General features: G+C 43.8%; 1 protein-coding gene across 4 annotated transcripts in view; it reads left to right on the top strand.

The window, feature by feature from the left end:
* Positions 1-22262, top strand: part of fchsd2 (FCH and double SH3 domains 2) — a 55600-nt gene that overhangs the window by 19492 nt on the left and 13846 nt on the right. For 2 of the 4 annotated variants that reach the window (XM_030380672.1, XM_030380670.1), the window contains exons 4-15: positions 2603-2682; positions 3065-3209; positions 3858-3991; positions 7049-7103; positions 7218-7346; positions 11969-12091; positions 12554-12649; positions 14061-14135; positions 17046-17162; positions 17325-17429; positions 21746-21835; positions 22131-22193. In XM_030380672.1, coding sequence (XP_030236532.1) covers positions 2603-2682; positions 3065-3209; positions 3858-3991; positions 7049-7103; positions 7218-7346; positions 11969-12091; positions 12554-12649; positions 14061-14135; positions 17046-17162; positions 17325-17429; positions 21746-21835; positions 22131-22193 — 1212 coding nt within the window. The remainder of the gene's footprint in view (positions 1-2602; positions 2683-3064; positions 3210-3857; positions 3992-7048; positions 7104-7217; positions 7347-11968; positions 12092-12553; positions 12650-14060; positions 14136-17045; positions 17163-17324; positions 17430-21745; positions 21836-22130; positions 22194-22262) is intronic. The other 2 variants (XM_030380674.1, XM_030380673.1) reach the window with 2 other exon arrangements.

Raw genomic sequence — 22262 nt, 5'->3', positions numbered from 1 at the left:
ACTCATCAGGGGATAGTGAAAAAGCAACAGACTTTTATGTATTATGTTACCAGTCATTTGTATTAGCAGTAAAAGATCAATTCTTGTGCAAAAATGACAACATATTCGTGAGTGAATAAATTAAATAATTAAATAATCTATAGCTGGTATCCGTGTATCTATACAATATTAGCACGCAAAATATTGAGATACTACACTGTATCAATTTTTTCCACAACCTCCACTACATCCACCACTTGCTTGTGCCGTCTTATTTCTGTGTGTGTGTTTTTTTGTCTGTGTGTGTTTGTATGTGTACTGGGATGTGTGTCTGTGTGTCTGTGTGTGTGAACATACATAATGTTGTTGGGAACAGGGCGACCATAGTCTGCTACAGAGGCCCCTCTCTAAGCTTGTGCAGCTCGTGCCAGACCCTCACTCACAGGCCAAGCCTTGAGCTCCAGAGACATTGAGAAGGAAATAATGAGCGATTATTTAGTGTACAGTTTGTATATGGAGAATCAAGACAAAAGTGCAGAAGTCATCATCAGCAGAGGGAAAGTTTCACAACAATAATGAGGGAGGTGAGCAAGGAGGTGAAGAAAATGAAAAGGGCGTGAACGATGCTTATCAAGGGTTCACCATTAACACAGATTAAAGCGTGTGGAATTGAATGCAATGGGATTGGTGTGTGACGATAATGGGGATGGCAAGTGGATTAGAGAGAGAGGGAGAGGGAGATACGACACGGCGGCAGCAGCCAAGGAGAAGAAGCATATTCAATTTGGAAAGACTAAGCTGGAAACAGACAGGAGAGAGATGGAGATTGGTAGGAGAGGGGGATTGAAAGAGGCAGGAATGGGGGATGGTGAAAGGAAGGAGGTGTAGAGAGATGGAGAGACAGAAGAGAAATGGAGGGACAGGTGAGGGATATGGAGAGAGGCAGGAGAGAGATGGAGGGACAGGAGAGGAATATGGAGAGAGGCAGGAGAGAGATGGAGGGACAGGAGAGGAATATGGAGAGAGGCAGGGGAGAGATGGAGGGACAGGAGAGGAATATGGAGAGAGGCAGGGGAGAGATGGAGGGACAGGTGAGGGATATGGAGAGAGGCAGGGGAGAGATGGAGGGACAGGAGAGGAATATGGAGAGAGGCAGGAGAGAGATGGAGGGACAGGAGAGGGATATGTAGAGAGGCAGGGGAGAGATGGAGGGACAGGAGAGGGATATGTAGAGAGGCAGGAGAGAGATGGAGGGACAGGAAAGGAATATGGAGAGAGGCAGGGGAGAGATGGAGGGACAGGAGAGGGATATGGAGAGAGGCAGGAGAGAGATGGAGGGACAGGAGAGGGATATGGAGAGAGGCAGGGGAGAGACCGGCAGGCTTTGTAGGGTGGGGATGTGTGGAGGGGACAGAGAGAGTTATGGGGGGGGGATGTGTTGCCCTGGAGGCGTGTTTGGAATCATGGGAGACTACGGTTCCATGTAAACAAACATGCGTGTGCTCTGCCCGGAGTATTTACTCCAGCAAAGGATTTAGACATGCATACTCACAAGCATACATACACCAACACAGACACACGCAAACGCATACACAACTGTCTGTTAGTGCTTCTAACACAGTGACCCATCCCAGTAGATGTTGAGCCCCTCTCACACATGCAGTCAGTCCTGTAAATGTGCCGGAGCATTTCCTGCATTGGATCATGTGTGAATGGCAATAGGGATCGATATTCGGTTTCAAGACCTAATGACATTTATATGGAACTGCCGGAAAGCGGTGCCTGAAAGGTTATCCCAGTCATTTACCATGAACTACGAGTGAAGGAGGTTTAGGTTAGTTCTGCCAGTGGGCTACACTATTTTCATCCCCTTATTTTGGCTTACTGTAGGCTCGATCCCTCCACTCAACTACCTCAGCTCGACGTCTGGTACCGCCATCGCTAAGAGCTTACTATAGAGCTTACTATAGTAAGCACTGCAGTGTAGATGTTTGACAAATATTTGTATTGTCTTTTTTCAATTACAACACAAAGACACAACACAAAACAAGCAAGGTACATAAGTGTGAAGAGGTTTCAAATATGCAGATATTAGTGATACATTCTGCTGGTGTGGTAACTGATTATTTTTCCTCATGGCATCACCTCAAGTAAGATTGTAAATCTTCCTTGAGAGCTGAACTGTATTTTTCATATAGAGTTAGTTCGGCACAAACATTAAATGTAAAAATGGCCCGAGAAATGCTCAACACTTTAAAGTAAACCTTCCACCACCTCCTTCTCCAGCACCTCCCCCTCAAGGCTTTCCCTGACAATAACCGTCGGAGTCATTCTAATCTAAAATGTCCGCACACACACTATTCAATAATGGTCACCTCACTTCTGGGCCATTTCCATGGACATTGGAGCTAATGAAGTTCTTAGAAACAGGCCCCCCCATCCAAGCTGACTTCTATTGTCTTTAACTGCTGTGGATGATTATCTGAGTGGAAATCTATTCGGGGTTTTTTCTGTTTTTATTTCATCCAAACAAATAGGCGAGAAAGTGAACTGGACGGTTTTGTTTAAGTGGTTGTTGTAACCGCAGCAAACGTTTCACATGTGGTTTTTTTCTTTTTCTCAGGCTCTGCAAAAGTTGGCGAGTCAGTACCTGAAGAGAGATTGGCCAGGAATCAACCCTGATGATCAGAGAACTGACTACAGGTACCCTTGTGTTGGGTTCCCTTGCATGCCCTCTCTCTTACTTAGAATCGATCTGTTTCTCTGTTTTTCCTCTGTTTCTCTTGCTCTGTTTCCCTCCCTCTACGTTTCCTTCTACCTTCCTATATCTGTCCGTCTGTCTCTCCATCTCCTTCTGCCTGCTGTGTGTGTCTAACAATGTGGGTACATAGGCTCTTCATATGATTGCATGACGACGAGATATGACTGCGGGAACCTGTAATATTATTGTGGCGTGGAATTTTGAACGCGTTTGAACGCGAATGGTCTCTCTCACACTCTCTCTCTCTTCCCCCCCCCCCCCCGATCTCTCTCCCGATCTCTCTCTCTTGCTCTCCCCCTATCTCTGTTGCTCCCATGGCTGCAGGAATGTGTATGTGGTGTGGAGGTCCTACTTGGAGGGTACGGTGCAGGTGAGCCAGTCCAGACTCAATGTTTGCGACAACTACAAGGGTCAGGTCTCGGACCCGGCCAAGACCCTGCGGCTCTACAAGGAGCAGCAGCTCAAGAAGGTTGGTGCCTCCGACATCTCCATCCCCACACAGCGACACACCATCCTCCAGCATGAAGCCGTCATGTAAAGGGTGCCATTCAAACTAGGGTTTGGAGCAGTTGACTAGGCGGACGACTCAGTGGCTGATCCTCTGTTATTCTCGCCCACATAGGCAAATAAGTCTCATAGTGATTCCGGCATCTGGTCATTTGCTACAAGGCATTCCTTTTCCCTCTACCCACTTCCCTGCCCATCTTCCCTGCCCTATCTTTTAAAGACAGGACATGGCCCAAAGAAAAAACCGGTTGACTTGGGATGTCGTCAGAGTTAATTGAATGTCTGTGACATTCTTTGTTGCATTCGATTGTTTCCTCAATTAATCAAAATATGATTTGATACAAAAATACATTTGATTCATCCCTAAAACCTGAAATCAGACGCAGCCACATACAAGTTATATGCCAAGCCTGATAGATCTGACCAACAGTGCAAAATAAGGGACTCCAAACCCATTGTGATGTACTCCTGACTTCATCAGTTAATAATTCTAATGGACCAAATCAATAACCATATTGACATCATTTATCAAAAGGGTCAAAAAAACCACAGTCGCCGACATCAGAGCCGCAGTCCTCTAATCGTTCCCTCCCTTCCCCCCCCCCCTCAGACCATGGAGCAGCTGAACGGCATACAGGCAGAGCTGCAGGAGTCAGCGAAGGAGCTGGCCAAGGCCAAGAAGAAGTACTACGACTGTGAGCAGGTGGCTCACGCCGTGCGGGAGAAGGCCGACATAGAGGCCAAGTGAGTACCCCATCGCTGGCTCTCGTGTGTGGTGGGGGGGTTGGGATCAGTGATGCGCAATTAAGATAGTTTCTCACCCTAATCCGCTTATTGCTGTAGCTGCACCCGACCGCTACTCAAACTGGTGTTTGATAACGGAGATTACACTTGCATCGGTTTCCCAACTGTCTATTATGAAATTATGTTTGCTAACCCCTCCCGCTGGCCATTTTCCCATTTTTCTAAGGCTATAAAAAAGTCTAAATTAATTATTTTCTTCAAAATATTATGCCAAGGAAATTAGTTCAGTGTATGCCTATTAGGCAACTATCAGGCTATTATACGATTAATAGAGATGTCAGAGCAAGTTGAGGAAGTAGTTTTGCACGTTGCTCTATTGTATGTTCTGTTGAAACCTAGTTCTTTTGTTAACGTTGTTAATCTGAGAATTTGCCTGATTTGGTCATGCATTTTCATGGATGTACCAAACAACAAAAAGCATAGTACATTTTTGACTTTATTATTGCATTATAGGCTTTCTTTATTCATGTAAAACGTTATTGAACAATACAAAGACCAGCTGATATATTTCAGGGGCAAAATAAAGAGGCATTTGCATGTGAACATAAATAAAGAATAAAATAGGCGTAGACCTATGCTATAATATAACACGTATCTTATTCTTCAAATAAATGCGGCGGCATTAAAGGATATGCTATATCAAACTTAGATTCAATAATTAGGATGTTTTAAAATAAATAGTTTATTGTGAGAAATTATGTAATGATTTTTACTAACCCCCCTTCCCTGCAAATCACATAAATATTATAATTATTATATTATATACCCAAAATAGGCCGATCCGCAGATGCCTACTGCCGCGGTTGCAGTCGGATCCCAACGGCCAATTACTCTATCCATGAATCTCTTGTTAGAGAACGTTAGAGATACATTGGCTTCTAATGAGAGAGAGACGGAGTGGGGTAACATAAAGACCAGACGGCATAGCTAAGGGGCCGATGAGATTCCTTGCTAGAACCTTTCTCGGATATAAATAGACTTAAAGGGTAAGTTCAGGATTTGGGCTTCTCTGCCTTTTGTGATCCTTTCCGGGGGTAGACAAGAGCCATTCATTTAGTCGGTTCAGTGATCGTCCCATACGTACCTTCTAACGGTTAGCGTTAGCACACTGAGGAAAAGTCCCTAAAGCACTACTTCTGCAACTCAACTTAATACACCAACATCTTAATCTATTTTGGTGTTTATTTCTGAAAAAAAACCTATGTTAAAATGGCGAATTCCTAACCCGAGCAGTTACTGCAGCACTATTTTGTTTGAAATCCCAAGTTTCTTCTTCCACTGGGCTTTGAGCAACGACCGGGTGTCCCCCACAGTAACAACACGACTGATTTGTAGAATTGGAAGAAAAAACGGTTATTAAGAATATGAAATTTGCAGAATTCTCGTTGTGGGAATTCAACTTTTTAACTTGGTTGATTCCAAATATACACACATTTACATTTACATTTAAGGCGTTTAGCAGATGCTTTTATCCAAAGCGACTTACTCAAAAGAAGTGCAACAATATATCGCTGTCAGTACAGTAAGGATGTTCATAGAACCAAGTGCAAGTACAACAATCGCTAGGCTAACCAATTCCCCGTGTTACAGCAATGATAGCAGCTACTGCAGTTGCTACACAGTTAAGTACTATAATACAATACAACACAAAACAATACAATGTACAATGGTGGCCAGAAGCGGGAGGGTGGCTATGCAGAGTCGAGGTGGATTCTGAACAGGTGAGTCTTGAGTCTTTTTCGGAAGATAGTGAGCGACTCTGCGGTCTTGAGAACGTCAGGGAGCTCGTTCCACCACTGAGGTCCCAAAACCGACAAAAGTTGTGACTTTGCTGATCGACCTTTGCTAGCTCTTAGCGATGGCGGTACCAGACGTCCAGCTGAGATAGTTGAGTGGAGGGATCGAGTTGGGGTGTGTGGCTTTACCACGTTGAATTGTGGAACTATGGCTTCTGGGATTTGACATCAGCGTGCTACTGCCTACTTGTAGCAGGTACGCACCGGTCTCTTAACCGATGGATAGAAAAGTGGTGACTGTGACTGCTGTTAACCCCGGGAAGGTTTACAAAAGGTGAAAAATCCCAAAAGTTTTATGCCGGTCTGAATGTGCCCCTCCAGGGCAAAGATAATTGAGCCATAATAAAGACCAAAACACAAATATAGATTTTCTTCAGGGCCGCCATCAATTGGAAAATTTGTTACACTGCACAATGTTTTTTTCTTTTTGATACTGGACCTAAGGCAGCTGTTGTCAATGAGACAGTAAAACATTTAAATTCTTGGCTCGGTTTTACACCTATATTGATTGGTCAGTCAACTCTGTGTTTTTCTATCACAATGCCACAACCCCAAAGAAATGACTGTATTACTGTATTGTGTGTGCGTGTGCGTGTGCGTGTGCGTGTGTGTGTGTGTGTTCGTGAAATCTTTTTCATCAGTGAGTGGAGTTGGGACATTAATCATTGTCACTGACACAGCACACACACACACACACACACACACAGAAATACTCCATACACACATCGTGAAACTCACACATTTACAGCAATTTCATTATGTTTTCATATTCTTCCTCATATTTACGTTAATGGAGACTCCATCTCCTTATTTGCATGATTACTCATATGAAAGCCCGCCATAACCACCCCCGCTTTCTCTTGAAAAAGAAAAATGGTCACTTTATACACCTGCAAACAATTCATTCACTCAGTCGACGGATGTGTACGTCCATAGGTGCAGTAGATTTATTGTACATCATTGCACAGTGAATATTACATTGCATTGGTGTTAGTAAGATGTCTGTCTTCACTGACTCAATGTTGTGTCAGTCCGGGGAGTCTGGGGATCTCTATATTTTCCACTCTCAAACATCTATGATGTATTAGTTAAGTCTTGATTCATTTGAGCCTTTTGGGAGGCTTAAAAACCGGCATGCGTTCTTTTTTTCATGATTACAAAAACCAGGGATGAGGATTGTTTGTTGTTCCTTTCTCTTCAGGTCCAAGTTGGGTTTGTTTCAGTCGCGAATTAGTCTACAGAAAGCGAGTGTGAAGGTAAATGAACACAAACAGACGCACACACACACTTTAAAGAACACGCAGATACACTGAATGAGGGACCACTCGTGTCACATGCAGCCCCGTCTCTTTGCCTGCTTCGCCCCCCAGTTGAAAGCCAAAAGGAGTGACTGTAACTCCAAGGCGACCCAGGCCAGGAACGACTACTTGCTGACCCTGGCGGCTGCCAACGCCCACCATGACCGCTACTACCACACAGACCTGCTGTACGGCATCCAGGTACGGAGCACACACACGACGGCTGCATACCAATAGTCTCTCAATAGCCTTGATCCCCACATATTCCAAAGAAACGGCCGCCTGAATCCGCTTCATCAGAGTGTGTCCTGCACAAGAAGTGCTTCAGAGATTTTTTCAACTACATTCTCAGACACATGCCCATAGATCAGGTCTGAAGGTTTTGATTGGCTGGGATAATTACCGGTCGCTGTCGACTCTAGTAAGTCTAAAGCGGCTCAGCTGTCACAAGTCCACACGGCTCCTTTCCTCCGGCTAACGAGCCGTAGAAGGGAAGATGTGAGAGCCACTGATTGTCTCGCAGGGCAGAATGTTGAATGGCTAGGCTGGGTTTTCAGCTCTGCGTTACCTCAAAGGTTACCGGGTTTGATCCCCGATTGTCTGCAGTGCCCTAACCCGTGGGCAACCTTGGGAAAATGCCCTAAAGCCCAATCTGCTCCTTAATTACATATTCTATATCTGTATTCACATTGATTTCGGTAAAAGTGTAAATATTGAATTATAAATGTCACACTATCAGCGCGATGGTGTAGCAACTACAAATACGGTCAGTTAGGCTCTAGTGTGATTTACCAATGCCCCCCCCCCTTATCTCATGTTGCCCTAATAGCACTGGACAAAATATAAATAGTACAACTACAGTGTGGGATATCTCTTTTTAGTTTAGTTGTTTGGACAGTCCAAGTGGCTACAATGCACTAATTAATTGTTAAGAGTCAAAAGCTAAGTTGATTTTCAACAGGGTTTAAGGATGAATCAGTAGATCATACTTTGATTTAAAGTCTGTTACAAGCCCACACATGCTCCTGGAAGGTGTCACACGCCTTCTGTCTGTACGGTCAAAGATTTGCAGAGAAGGGACTATATTTGCAAATCAGGGACGATATGTGTGGATTCTGTGTACCTTCACTTATACACCACACACCCTGGGATTCGGTTCTACATTGAGTTCTATAGTCATACTCACCCTACGTCACACAAACACAAACGCAAATCTGACTCAAGACCATGAATTGAAACAGTGTCCCTTAATGAGCTGTAATTGCTCCTCTCGTCACGTGTTTGAACCGACCGTATTTGTTCTATCTCCATCGCGTTCATATGTATCCTTGTATAGATAAATACATGCTTCACTTGGCCTTTTTGCTACCCTGAATGAACACACAGATACAAGCACACACCTGCACACACACACAAACACAAGCACAATCAATCTGCAATGAACGAGTAGCTCTACTGAGTCAAATTCTTGCAGAATCACATGCAGAAAGAGCGTGAGAGGGAGGATGAGAGATACACATGTGATGTTTCTGTTTGTTCAGATCGGGAAAGGTGAGCGCCACAGTTCCACTTTTGGTTCCGTGTGTACTCAGTGATTAAATGGAACAGTGAAAGTGAAATAAAGAACCAGCTAACAGATGTCCATTTCACAAGAAAACAGTTTGAGTCTTATTTGGCAAACAAAGCTCACAAAAATTCCAGATATTTTCATAATTTAATCCCACTTAATGTTATTAAACTCTGGTGTTTCTCTTTTTACCCACAAAACAACCTGTGTGTGTGTGTGTGTGTGTGTGTGTGTGTGTGTGTGTGGGGGGGGGGGGGGGGTTTGTGTGTACCTTAGGCTTATTATGGACATTCTAAGTATTAGGCCATACTGAATTATTTATAAAATGTCTATGTGACAGAAGGATCGGCTGCAGGCTATTACACACACACACACACACACACACACACACACACACACACACACACACACACACACACACACACACACACACACACACACACACACACACACACACACACACACACACACACATTGAGGGACACCACTTGCGGCCAATCTGAGCAACAGACGGGCCAATCTGCTCATTTGTGTTTCTTCTCTCTCTGTCTGTCTGTCTGTCTGTCTGTCAGGGTTATCAGTCGGGGTTATAAGAGGTCTCTAGATAAACATTGGTGTCAACAAAAGACTGCAATGCTTTGGTAACAATTGAGCAAGGCTGAGATCAACTGATTCTTAGTAGGCAGATGGTGACTGTGACCATGATGTCACACATGACATCATGATAACACTCATAACACACATGATGTCACTCATGACATAATCTCGTGAAGTTCTCATGGATGAATAACCCTTTTGCATGGAGACAGGATGACAGAAGTGATGGAACGATGCTCTACTTTGCCCTCTGCTGTTGGCATGTGCCATTGCAGTTACTGTACACCTTGTAAATCCTCTGCAGTACTCACACAAACACACACACACACACGCGCACACACACATACACACACACACGCACACACACACACACAGACTGGGGCTGCACGCTATGTGGACAACATACACTAGAAGAGGACAATGTGGGATAAGCGAGAACATTTTATAATATTGAGATGATGATATGAATTGCGTTAATGAACTAATGTTTAAGTGTGTAAAGTTCCAACATTATCAAACGATTTTCAAGACTTAGAAAAAACAACTCATCATTACTTAAATACTTGAAATAGCATTGGAGAAATGTCATAAAGTAAACATATTTGACTGAAATTAATTATAAATAACATTGTAAAATGGGTTTAATGTAAGCTTCAACACCTGTATTTACTGTTATAAGAAAAAAGATACCAAAAAAAAAACAACATTTGTTGGTTGATTTGGCACGTACAATTAAGTGTATGAACTATTTGTATAGTGTGTGTATTTATATTTCCATCAAACCATTTAAGCATATTTAAAATATTGACCGATCTACCTCCACACAAAAATGGGATATTCCACTCAGCGCACCGGAAACACCCCTCAAACTAAAGCGCGATGGTAGGATAAGACGAGGAGAAATAATGAGGAAGTACTTTTGTTTTGGCTACAGTTTATTTTTCATTTAACCTCTAACGTCTCATTTAATGCACTGAACAATGAACCAACAACGAAAATAAAATAAAAGGGTTAATTAATCACACGCACACACACACACAAACACACACACATACACACACACACACACACACACACACACACACACACACACACACACACACACACACACACACAAACTGTCTTTGGTACATTTTATGATGTAATCCACAATGCTCAGACACAACAAACAGGCTTTTAATAAACAAATCAAGGCAATGCGACCACAAAACATAAATTATATTATATTTCTGTCTGCAAGGCCACACCTATTGCGTTTTTCCGTATAGTCATTGCACACGGCCACTCACACCCAGTGACACACGCACACACATACACACATTCCAACGCACAAAACTGTAACCACAATCACACACGCATACACAATAACACGCGCACACACAGAACATTCGAGGGTGATGCGGGGACTGGGGTCTGTTTCTGGATGCTGACTCACTCCATTTAAAAAGCTTTGTAAATGGAGTGAGCACAGGGAGGAGTGGGAGGGAGGGAGGGAGGGAGGGAGGGAGGGAGGGAGGGAGGGAGGGCGGGGAGAAGGAGAGGATATGATGGAATGGAGGGAGGAAGGTAATGAGAGCGTGACATTTGCAGAGCAATCAACCGGCCTCCCGCCCCTAATGACTGCATTTCCGTGTAAATACGCCATTGTTTTTAGGCATGCAAAAGAAAAACAAGGACTGAGTGTGTGTGTGTGTGTGCGCTTACATTCGTCTGTGTGTGTGCGTACTTGTGCTTATTTAGTGAGTATTGCCTTGATCTCCTCTCTTGGACCGGGACATTGTGTGTGTTTAGATATCTCAGAGCATCAGGGGTCATCATGTGATCTATTGAGGAGATGGAATTTGAAGCTCCTCCCCCTCCTCTCACCGCTGAGAAAAGGGCTTTCTAAACATCACAGCGCTCTTCCTTCTGCACCACTTTCACTATATGCTGCTCCTTCCACATTCAGTGTGTGAAGTTTTTCATTGTGTATGTCTGTTGTTTTTCCCTCCCTGCGCTTTCTTTGCTGTGCTTCCTCTTTTGCAGTCTGCAAAAGTCACATGTTTCATTTCCACATTTAATTTCCCTTTTCAGGTCACTTTTCCACTCAGTTTGGCCCATTTGACTCTAAATCGACCCGTCTTTTTACTGTCCAAATAGTTTCCTGTTTTTGGTTGTTTCGGTTCTCTCCCTTGGATAAGAATGTCCTCTTGATGAAACGGAAAAGAAATTAAGACTCCTCCTCCCCCTCCTCCTCCTCCTCCTCCTCCTCCTCCTCCTCCTCCTCCTTCAGTTTCTGTGACCTTTCCCATCATGCTCTCTCACGCACATTGAGTTGGTGATGTTGCATCCCTTTTCTAGGTCTGCTTAATAAAGATATACAGTATATGGATGGACCCATACAGCAGTATACAGCATTATTCAATGAGGGTACATCGAATAACAATATAGAGTACAGGGTGTGGGTGTGGGTTTCTTCTATCCAAAGTGACTGTTCAATGCATGTCCTTTAGGAGCAGGTAGGGCCTCTAATTCAATGGATGTATATTTGAACGTTGTGGAGATTGGGGTTCGAATCCAGAACTTATGGTCTAGTTTCTGTGCATCGCACATGTGTCTGTGACGGTGCAGCGAGGTCCACGGCAACTACGTAATGCGTGATGTGTCCTTGCTCCTCCAGGCTCTTGACGGGGGGGTCTTCGAGCACGTGAAGGACTACCTGGTGGCTCTGTGTCGCACCGAGCTGGAGACCTTCACGGCCACACACAACACCTACCAGTTCCTCCTTGACAAGTCCACCAGGGTCAGTCCACCAAGCCCTCCTGTCTCCAACACAACATCTCTGCTTTTAACCTTGGATTTTTTCTCTTATGAAGAGAATAGTGTGCAGTATATTGATGTTCATTTAGCTTTAAATGCTTGCCAATTATTTTCAACAAGCAGCAGGAAACGGAAAAACTTCAGACAGGACTTAGCCGCCCTGATGTGGCTTGCAATGTGATTTAATAATATATTATTAATAGTATTTAGTTGCATTGCCTTGATTTGTTTATTAAATGCCTGTTTATTGTGTGTGAGCATTGTTGATCACATCTAGGCTGATCTGTTGGTTACTATACTTGCAGTGTCATGAAATGTACCAAAGAGAGAGTGTGTGTGTGTGTGTGTGTGTGTGTGTGTGTGTGTGTGTGTGTGTGTGTGTGTGTGTGTGTGTGTGTGTGTGTGTGTGTGTGTGTGTGTGTGTGTGTGTGTGTGTGATCCTCAGGTAATACAGGAGTTCAACCAGCAATTATTCATGCAGGAGAACCCTGTGTTTCACAAAGCACATGACTTCCAGTTCCAGCCCAGCGACTGTGACGTAGTAAGACACACACACAGACACACACAGACACACACGCACACTCACACTCACACTCGGGCACTCTTGTTTACACAGGATGGCACAGGCCGTTAGAATTTATGAACATTAAACGTTTTTTATAACAATCATATAAGCATTACCAAACTGACTGCCATCACGCACGCAGACACAAAGACACACACACACACACACACACACACACACACACACACACACACACACACACACACACACACACACACACACACACACACACACAGTAGATCTGTAGGTCTCTCGTCTTGACATGTCATGAAAAGCCGTAGCCTCCTTCTGCTCCAGATGCAATGCTGTGTGTCACGATCTCTTGGAGATTCCTTCATTAGGGTTAATCTCTCTTGAACCCTGTAGGAACATTCAGAGAGTGCAGGCTTGCAAACATAAACAACGTCCGTCCAACTCTTGGAAGTCAGGCCAAAGCCATTTAATCATTCTGAATATCAAGAGACAACAGACATTCCTTCGTAATCAGGCCTTCGTCAGATCTCTCCCAGTGGTGTGACCTCTGCTCTGTGGAGAACATGGCTGCAGCATGAACTATCCATGTCTTATAATAGAGATCCTCTGTGGATCTGGAGCCCTTGTGCACCCTCTGGGGGTCTGCCTTTGTAGAAGGGCCAGCTTGTTTGTAAGAACATCTCAAGCCAAGCTTGTGGTGCATTTCATTTGTGGTTCTGTACTGGACGGGCTGCAAATAAAACGTTAACGGAAATAAAATGACCAGAATTGATGGAGATGTTTGTGATCGCTAAGAGACGGTGGATGCCAAGCGGATCCACACCTTAGGGAGAGGCTGAGGTTATTGCTGAGGACACAGAACTAATTAAAATCACATCTTCCCCCAGCGGGCACACAGCTTAAATTCTCTCTGTAGACCTACACCTTGCTCTCTCTCCCTACGCTTTGCCTTCTGTCTGTGATTTATAATCATTCTTTCACTCTTTCTTACCTTCTTAATACATTGAATTCTATATTTTCTCCCATGTTTCGTCATTTCCTTCTTTCTTCATTTCTTTCTTTCCGTCTTTATTCAGATAATTCTCTCATCCTTATATCTTTCAACCTGTCTTTCTACCTGTCGTTCTGCCTTTTTTCCCCTCAATACAATAATACGTGCTTTCTTTCCTTCCTGGTGTCTTCCTGAACTGCTCCAGTCTTTGTGCTAACCCTTTCTCCTAATCTGTTTTTGCCACTAACCCTCCTTGTGTTTCTGCGCGTGTGTGTGTGTGTGTGTGTGTTTGCAATGGTGTCCTCGGGTCGTGTGAATTCCCTGCTGCTTGCCTGTGTGTGTGTGTGTGTGTGTGTGTGTGTGTGTGTGTGTGTGTGTGTGTGTGTGTGTTTGTGTGCACCTGCGTGTGTTTGTGTGTGCCAGACTCTGAGCTCGGTGCCGCAGTTGGTGGACATTGAGCCTTCGCCGGTCAGTGCCATGAGAATGACCCTGGCACAGGTAGTGCTAAAGGCTCTGTTAACCTTTAATCTTTACCCTGTCACCCTAAAGTGAACGCATGCTTATTTATTTATTTGAACACTCGACTCCCAACTGCAAGAAAAGGCACAGTGGTTATTGTCCAGAACAACTTACTATTTGCTGGGGATTTTCTTGTCACTTTAAATGTGTCACATGGGTACATAGAAAAGAAGGAAGGAAGTGGTATCCACCAAGTTTCTGTTGGTTGACATTGGTTATGACATTGCGTTTCATCATGGTCACCACACCTTTGTTGCCCTCATACTCGTGTGTGTGCGTGTGCGTGTGCGTGCGTGCGTGCGTGCGTGCGTGCGTGCGTGCGTGCGTGCGTGCGTGCGTGCGTGCGTCTAGTTGGTCCACACCCACAGACACAACATTATGTGTGTATCTGTAAGTGTGGTGGGTTGTGTCAACACCCATGACACAACCACATTCTAAGCCGTTTTTTATTTTTTTATTGGATGCAACCATGTGCAAAATCCTTAAAATATCATTCGCAATCTCAAGGCCATATTCCAAATCAATTTGACACAAACCCATGAATACTTACTGATCATGTTTAAATAAGATTTAAAAATTGTATTCCACAATGCATATGTATGAAAAATATATATTTAGGCTTTTTGCATTTCTTGTCATTTGTGGCCATGTAATTGTTAAACGCTCAATGGAAATCACCCATCATTGCAGTCAAACCTTGCAGTGAAATCGAATATGTCTGCTGCCACTAAAGCCTGTGTAACCAAGGGTTGGATCAACCTATTTGACAGTGTTGTGTTTGCATTTCCATGCATAATATATGCATGCATATTATTGTATACTTATGTCCTTGAACAGACATTTTCTGCCATCCGTTATTGATGGATGTGAACTCCGTCCATGGTACGTTGGTTCTGAGGAAGATCTGAGCCTTTGTGCTTCATGCCTCCCCGCCCAACGCTGCCTTGCATGGCCATAATTAAGCTGCAAATCTCCTGTGTAATGCTCTCCGTTTCACACCTATACTTATTCAAGGTTGATGCCCCGCTGTTTCCGAAGCAGCACATCGTTAAAATACATGCTGTGCATGGGAAACTTAACGCAATTAAAATACCTGTACGTATACTCAGGTTGTTTACCGCCCTCATTGTCAGATCAAGTATCTTTCAAGTTTTCTTAGCCTATAGGTGACGTAGGTTGTGTCTCTGATGCGTCACACTTCTTCACCAGATACGCATCTCCATCTTATCTCTTAGCCTAGCTTGATCAGATGGATTTCCCGTATGATTGAATGATGTGTAGCAGTTGCTTCGGAAACACTGGTCCACCATTTAAGAACGGCTGAACAGTCGTTGATAAATGAACAGAACAGAGAGATGGAAACCAAAAAAAGAGGTGCAATTCTTGAATTCTGTTTTTCAGTCGGTCAACATGGCATATATGGTTCCTTTACAAAGGAACCCAAGAGTCAACTTAACATTTAAAAAGTATGTACTATGCAATTTCCAAACCACTTTTCATAAACCTCAGTGTAAAACGTCATGAGGTTGAGGAAAGAAGTGAAGGAGAATTCATAAATACTTGAAAAGACTCCGACTGTACTTACACTGGACTACGTCATTTGTGACGAAGGATGAGGTCACGTTGATCGTCAGTATTCATAAACAGCCCAATGGACACGGTTCCTGCTGCCACTATTAATTTGGGCCGTCTCCTTTACCTTTAAAGGATGGTGCCCCATCAGGAGATAAGTTAAAGGAGATAAGGAAGGAAAGATTTAAGCACACACATCATTTTATAGAATTGGACCAGCACTTGAGGCCAATGTGCACCAGATATGTCAGGGGTCCGGTTCGGAAGCCGTGTGTGTGTGTGTGCCGGAACAGACTGGTGTCCATCAGAGCTACTATGCTCCCCGGGTGCAGATGCGGCCCAGTTTCCGTGCAAGTCCTCCGGAAGATACTCCACAATCCCTGCCGTTACGTTCTTTTTACACATCTGGTTTATTTTTGCCGGACCCGCTTGCGTATGATAAGCGTTGAAATGCACTTTGTTGGCTTCTGATACAAGGAAGAACAGAACTTCCCCGAGGTAGTACGTGGAATTCCGTTCCGGAGCAGCACCCATCCCGTTCCCCGGCCGTTGCTCTCCCGAGTCGGAAGCCGTGCACATTGGCCTTGATCATGGCCACTTAGATAACTTCGGTATCATTTAACTCACTTAGGAACCTCCCCAAGCAAAAAAAGACTGTTGGACCAGAGCCGTTGAGACCTGAGGAAAGACATTGTTTCAACACTTTGCCCCCTTATGAAAACCACATGCTTTTGAAAAGGAAAATAATATAATTTTTTAATAAATATATTTTTGCAGGCAATGAGAATCGTTCTCATTATGTGTAGACACAAAAACAGCACAAAAACATTCAGGCACGCACACACAAACACATAAACATCACTATCTCATACATTATTAGAGGAGGACTCAGTGATGTCACTCTTGGTAACTATCATATGTGTTGTTTTATTGTCGCATCACTGGTGCCAAGGCAACCACAATGGGTTTGAGCGAGACAAGCAGTGTTCATTATGGGACGTGTGGGGAAATGTAAATCTCTCACACTTTCTATTTCTGGATCAATCGACAGCTTTTTCCCGACACACTCCTCTCTTTTTGTGAGCTAACAACATCACTGTGTGTGTCTCTTTGTGTGTGTGTGTGTGTCTGTGTCTTTGTGTGTGTGTGTGTGTGTCTTTGTGTGTGTGTGTGAGTGTGTGTGTGTGTGTGTGTGTGTGTGTGTGTGTGTGTGTGTGTGTGTGTGTGTGTGTGTGTGTGTGTGTGTGTGTGTGTGTGTGTGTGTGTGTGCGTGCGTGCGTGCGTGCGTGCGTGCGTGCGTGCGTGCGTGCGTTTTAGAGCCGGCAGTTGGAGTCTGAGACGGGGACGACGGAGGAACACAGCCTGAATAAGGAAGCCAGGAAGTGGGCGACCCGAGCAGCCAGGGAGCACAAGAACATCATCCACTACAAGAGGGTGAGCTCACAACACACACCTTCACACACACATTCATAACAACACTAACGCACACACACATGTGCCTATTCTCCAATTGTCATTCTGTTCACTCCTGTATATTTCCGTGTGTGTGTGTGATTGTGTGTGTGTGTGTGTGTGTGTGCGTCGGTGAATCCTCAGTCCCTGGAGGAGTGTGAAAGCCACGGACTGCCCTCCACAGAGCAAGGCAGACTAGACCTGGAGCTGAAGATAGAAGACACCAAAGAATGCATACGGAAAGCTGAGGTGTGTGTCTGTGTCAATCCAATCAACCTCGATTTTTTTGTTTTTTCAAGCAATGCACATTTTTGAATGATGAACCTGTTGCAACCTGCCAATCAACACAAAGCGTAACGGTTGCAGTGTTCGGTGATGCACTTCCTGAACCAAAATCCCCTTCTGATATTTCAACTGTGAGATAAAAGAGTTCCTTTTGAACCGTAACCACAAACACAGCCGATGTGTTGACACACCCGAAGATTAGAAGAACCTCTTGGTTCTTCTACTCCTGCCCAGTGTCTGGGCTGTGTGACTAAACGTTTGGTTGATATTCACAATTCAAACAATTGTGTAGAGTCTGCCTCCACGACACATAAGCTTTTAGTGCCCTCCAAATATGTGACTCAATGCAAATTCTGTCAGGCTGTGGAAAGTCAGAGTTTTCTGAATGGGATTCTGAGCAAAAACCTATTCTTGGAGATTAAAATATGTGCTAATATTTTTAACAAAAATTCATTCATGGATTACAGAAAATACCATACGACTTTAAGATTTATTGAGATTTTATCTTTCTATAATCTTTGAGAGAGATTGTTTTTTAAATGAGCACACTCATTTCTCTCTCTCTGTCTATCTTTGTCTTTCTCCTCTGTTTTACTCTCTATTATACAGTCGGTCCATCTCCCCTCTGGCTACCTTCATCGTTCTCTCCCCCACCTCCCCTTGTTGCAACTCCCTGTCTGCTTGCTAGCCAGAGACATCTATTATCATCACATTGATCGTCTCCAATACAGCTTGTCTGCCGCGGAAAGGCGATAATGCATCACCACTCATTGCCTTCGCTCGCCCGCTCTCTCCACCCTCTTTTACAACAATGCAAAAACACCCCTCCGACCCTCTATTCCTTCTTTTCCCCCCTTTTGAACAGTGATGTTGTATTGGCATCAGCTCCCTCCTGTCTCTCTGTCCTCTAGACTACTGAGATACCCTTACCTCATTCTGATGCTCCTCCCCCCACCTCCTCCTCCTCCTCCTCCCCTCTGCTTGGCTAGGCCTCTCTAGCACGTTGTCATCCACATATCAACGAAAAATCGCCCCCTGCTGTCTGTTTTTGGTATTGGTGTATTGATACGCATACAGTGCTAGCTTTCCCCAGTTTTGTATGCATTTTATTTAGTTGATTTTTCTTTTCCTTCTTTCTTTTTTTTTTAACTATACATACTTCTGTCCACAGTGTCATAATATGACAATGTAGACTTAGTCATTTTTTACCACATCTGGATAACTTGACGATATGAAGCATATTGTGCTTTGTTATTGTTTTTGGACAGCGGTTTGAGGTTGACGTTTGTGTACACTGTTTTGCTGGCTCATACTTCATCAAACTCTTTGTCTTCGGGACATCTTCTATTTTCTTGGGCTCCCATTGGCTGGAAGGGAAGGACGCTGATGCATATTTAATGGCTCCATTAGTCACTAATGGAGTCGTCAGACAAAAATGTTTTATTAGGAAAACAAAAAAGAGTAAATAAAGGACCCTATCAGTCATTACCTGATGTGAGCTTATATAAGCTTTGCTTTACTCTCACTCTGAATCGCAAGACGCATTGTACCCAGTTCACGTTATGCAATTATAAATAATGTTTAGAATATATATTGAGAATATAGTGACTGAGTTTGTTAAATGATGAAAAGCCTTTGCTATCACCCTAGGCTTTGAAAAACAACATTATAATTTCAGTGCAAAGTGCAAAAAAAGTCACTGAATACAACTGGGTACAACAGTGTTAGTCAGGAGCTGGTAGAGGCCTCCTATCTCTGCCATAGGACATGATGAGTGCTTGATTTTCCTTTGACCAACCAATAGGATCAGGGATTGAGGAAGTAGCAGTTCATGGCCTGGAGCAGAGTTCTTGTCAAGCAATAACTACGACCCAAATAAGGAGTTTCTGCATTACATTTAAGAGCGGTTCTGGGGTTTCAACTATGGTTGGCCGTCTGCCTATCTATTTCTCTCCATGATGTTTTTAATCGGAGAGGACTCCCTGGGACTTAAATTATATTCCTCCTTGTGATGCTTGTCTAATTTTCTGCCTCATCACACCCGCTCTTGATCTCTTTAGCGCTCTGTTTCTCGCTCTGCTTTTTCACTCTCTTTCACTCCCTCTCTTTCTGTCTCGCTCTCTCTTACCACTCTCTCTCCCTCTCTGTTTACATCCCTCTCTCTCTCTCTCTCTCTCTCTCTCTCTCTCTCCCTCTCTGTTTACATCCCTCTCTCTCTCTCTCTCTCTCTCTCTCTGTCTCTGTCTCTGTCTCTGTCTCTGTCTCTGTCTCTGTCTCTGTCTCTGTCTGTCTCTGTCTCTGTCTCTGTCTCTGTCTCTCTCTCTCCCTCTCTGCGTGTGCCTCTGTCCCTCTCTGACTTTCCTGAGATATTAAGCTTTTTTATTGTGTTTTGGGGAAGAGTGATATTGCGTCTGGGACAATTTGCTTTCATAGCAACAATGAAACATGTTGGCTCTGTGCCAGACAGATGAATTATAATTTTAGAAATAAGAAACAATATTTTTGTTTATTTTAAGTTCATTTTATAGTTGCTATTTTCATGATCATGTCTTTATTGGTAATACTTTACAGATCTCAATTTTGTGTTATCTATATTACATTCTTATCCTCCAGATGTCATTATGTTGTTCATTTGAATCAGAACCATGAGTCATTTAAATGTGAACACAATTTAAAAATATTTAGACCCTCTACATCTACATTACATTAAATCCATCTATGCAATTACACATCCGGGCACACCTGGATGGAAACCCATAAACAACTGAAACTAGCTCTGGAACTCAACCGTAGACATAACAGTGCAGTATATTCCTTGCATAGCTTGTCAAAGTGTCTTATTATGCTCATTATTGAGATACATTGATTCCTCTGAATATTCCTCTCTGTCTCCTCTCTGATTCATGACACGCCCGCCTGCCGGTCTCAACAAAGCAAACCAGCAGGGATTTCTGATTGATTGGCTCTTAGTGTCTCTGGCACATCCCCCAACATCTCTATAAGGCGGAATACAAATTTCACTCGTCACATTGTCAACAGAGTATGTTAACAACCCCCCTAGCCACAGTTTTATCCAGGGCTCGTGGCTTCCTGGATTCTGTGCAGTTTGTGGAAGTACAAGGTGCACTGAGGTTCACTCTGACAAGCAGGCCCTGGGAGGGTTGGCTGGCTGTTTAGCTGTGATAAGTGTATGACTGGCAGGCTAGCAGTCCCTGAGCATTGTGCCTGTGTGTGTGCCTGTATTTGTGTGTGTGAGCGTGTGTGAGCGTGTGTCTGTAATTGTGTGTGTGTGTGTGTGTGTGTGTGAGCATGTGTGAGCGTGTGCGTTCGTGTGTGCGTGTGTGTGTGCGCGTGTGTGTATGTGTTTGTGTGTGAGCGTGTGCATGTGTGTGTGCGCGTGTGTGTGTGCGTGTGTGCGTGCGTGTCCCTCTGCAGACCCGCTGCTCTGTCAGCACAACGGAATTAAATAATAATGAATGATTTGGTGGGGGGACTAGGCAAAGGAGAGAAGCTATCTATACATCCGACTCTAGAGATACCGTCTCTGCTGCTCAGCACGTTATTATAATTATTGTCACGATGATTATGATTTTACCTTCATTGTTGCTATTAAGTGGAAAAGTGCTCCATAGGTGAATCGTTTGAGGAACAAAAGAGGCTCAAATGAATCGAAGCAAAACTAGATCTAGACTAAAATGTTTTGTTTTGGTCATTCCATTATAAAGCCCATGTTCAATTTACCAAGGAATATTCCAATATATTTACCTATTTACTGATATATTTTGCTTCAATGTCTCAAAACAAATCGGATATCTAAATATCTCTCTGCTTTCTTCTTCTTCACTTCCCAACCTGTGATTTATTATGACAATAAAAGGGCACGGATATCGTAATAATAATCTGTTCATATCTGCATCACATATGATCAGAGTATACTGATGAAGCTATTTGTCCTCATGCCCAAGGGTGTAGGTGGTATCTATAACAATCTTATTATCTTATAAAAACTGTGTTACTGTTTTACCTATTCATATTTCAGCTGGAGAAAATGAGAAAATCGACAGTATGTGAACTTCCTAGACCACTCTAACAAGGTGCCTGGGGCCTGCTATCTTGTCATATGGTATTTTTAATAACCCACAGCAGCAGAATATTGACTGTCTGCTCCAGTGTTATTGCCATCACTGTGTTGTGGTCTGTGGTCCGCTGTCGATGGTGATACTGAGCCTGAGCCCCGGTCAGACCTTGGTTATTAATTCTCCCTGCCTTTATTTTCCCAGACCATCAAATTGAAAGCTGAGGCGCGCTTGGACCTGTTAAGACAAGTGGGCGTTTCCGTGGATACCTGGCTGAAGAGTGCCATGAACCAGGTGTGTATGTTTGGCTGTCTCTGATGAACAAATTGGAAGCAGGCAGTTTGTCCATGTAGTGGGCGTGTCTGTGTCTGTGTGTGTGTAGGTGGGAGAGATTCCGGATTTATTTAGTTTGTACCTGCGTGTATCCCCCCCATCTGCATGCGAACACGGGTAGGAATAGCATGGATTTGTCTGTTCTTTATCTTTGTGTGTGTATGTATCTTTGTGTGTGTGTTTGTGTCCGTGTGTGTGTTTGTGTGTTTGTATAAGCCCCTCACACCCCTCGCTCTCTCTCTCTGCATGGCCCCAGGTAATGGAGGAGCTGGAGAATGAACGCTGGGCTAACTACAATTCCATTGATCCCTCACTCTCGGTGAGACCCCGCCCCTCACCTCACCCGGGTTTCCAATTGATCAGTAAACCACAAATCCTCAATAGACTC

This window comes from Gadus morhua, chromosome 16 (assembly GCF_902167405.1).
Source record: "Gadus morhua chromosome 16, gadMor3.0, whole genome shotgun sequence".
Taxonomy (NCBI): domain Eukaryota; kingdom Metazoa; phylum Chordata; class Actinopteri; order Gadiformes; family Gadidae; genus Gadus; species Gadus morhua.
The sequence above is the reverse complement of the archived record's forward strand: the minus strand, read 5'-3'. Positions and strand labels throughout refer to the sequence as shown.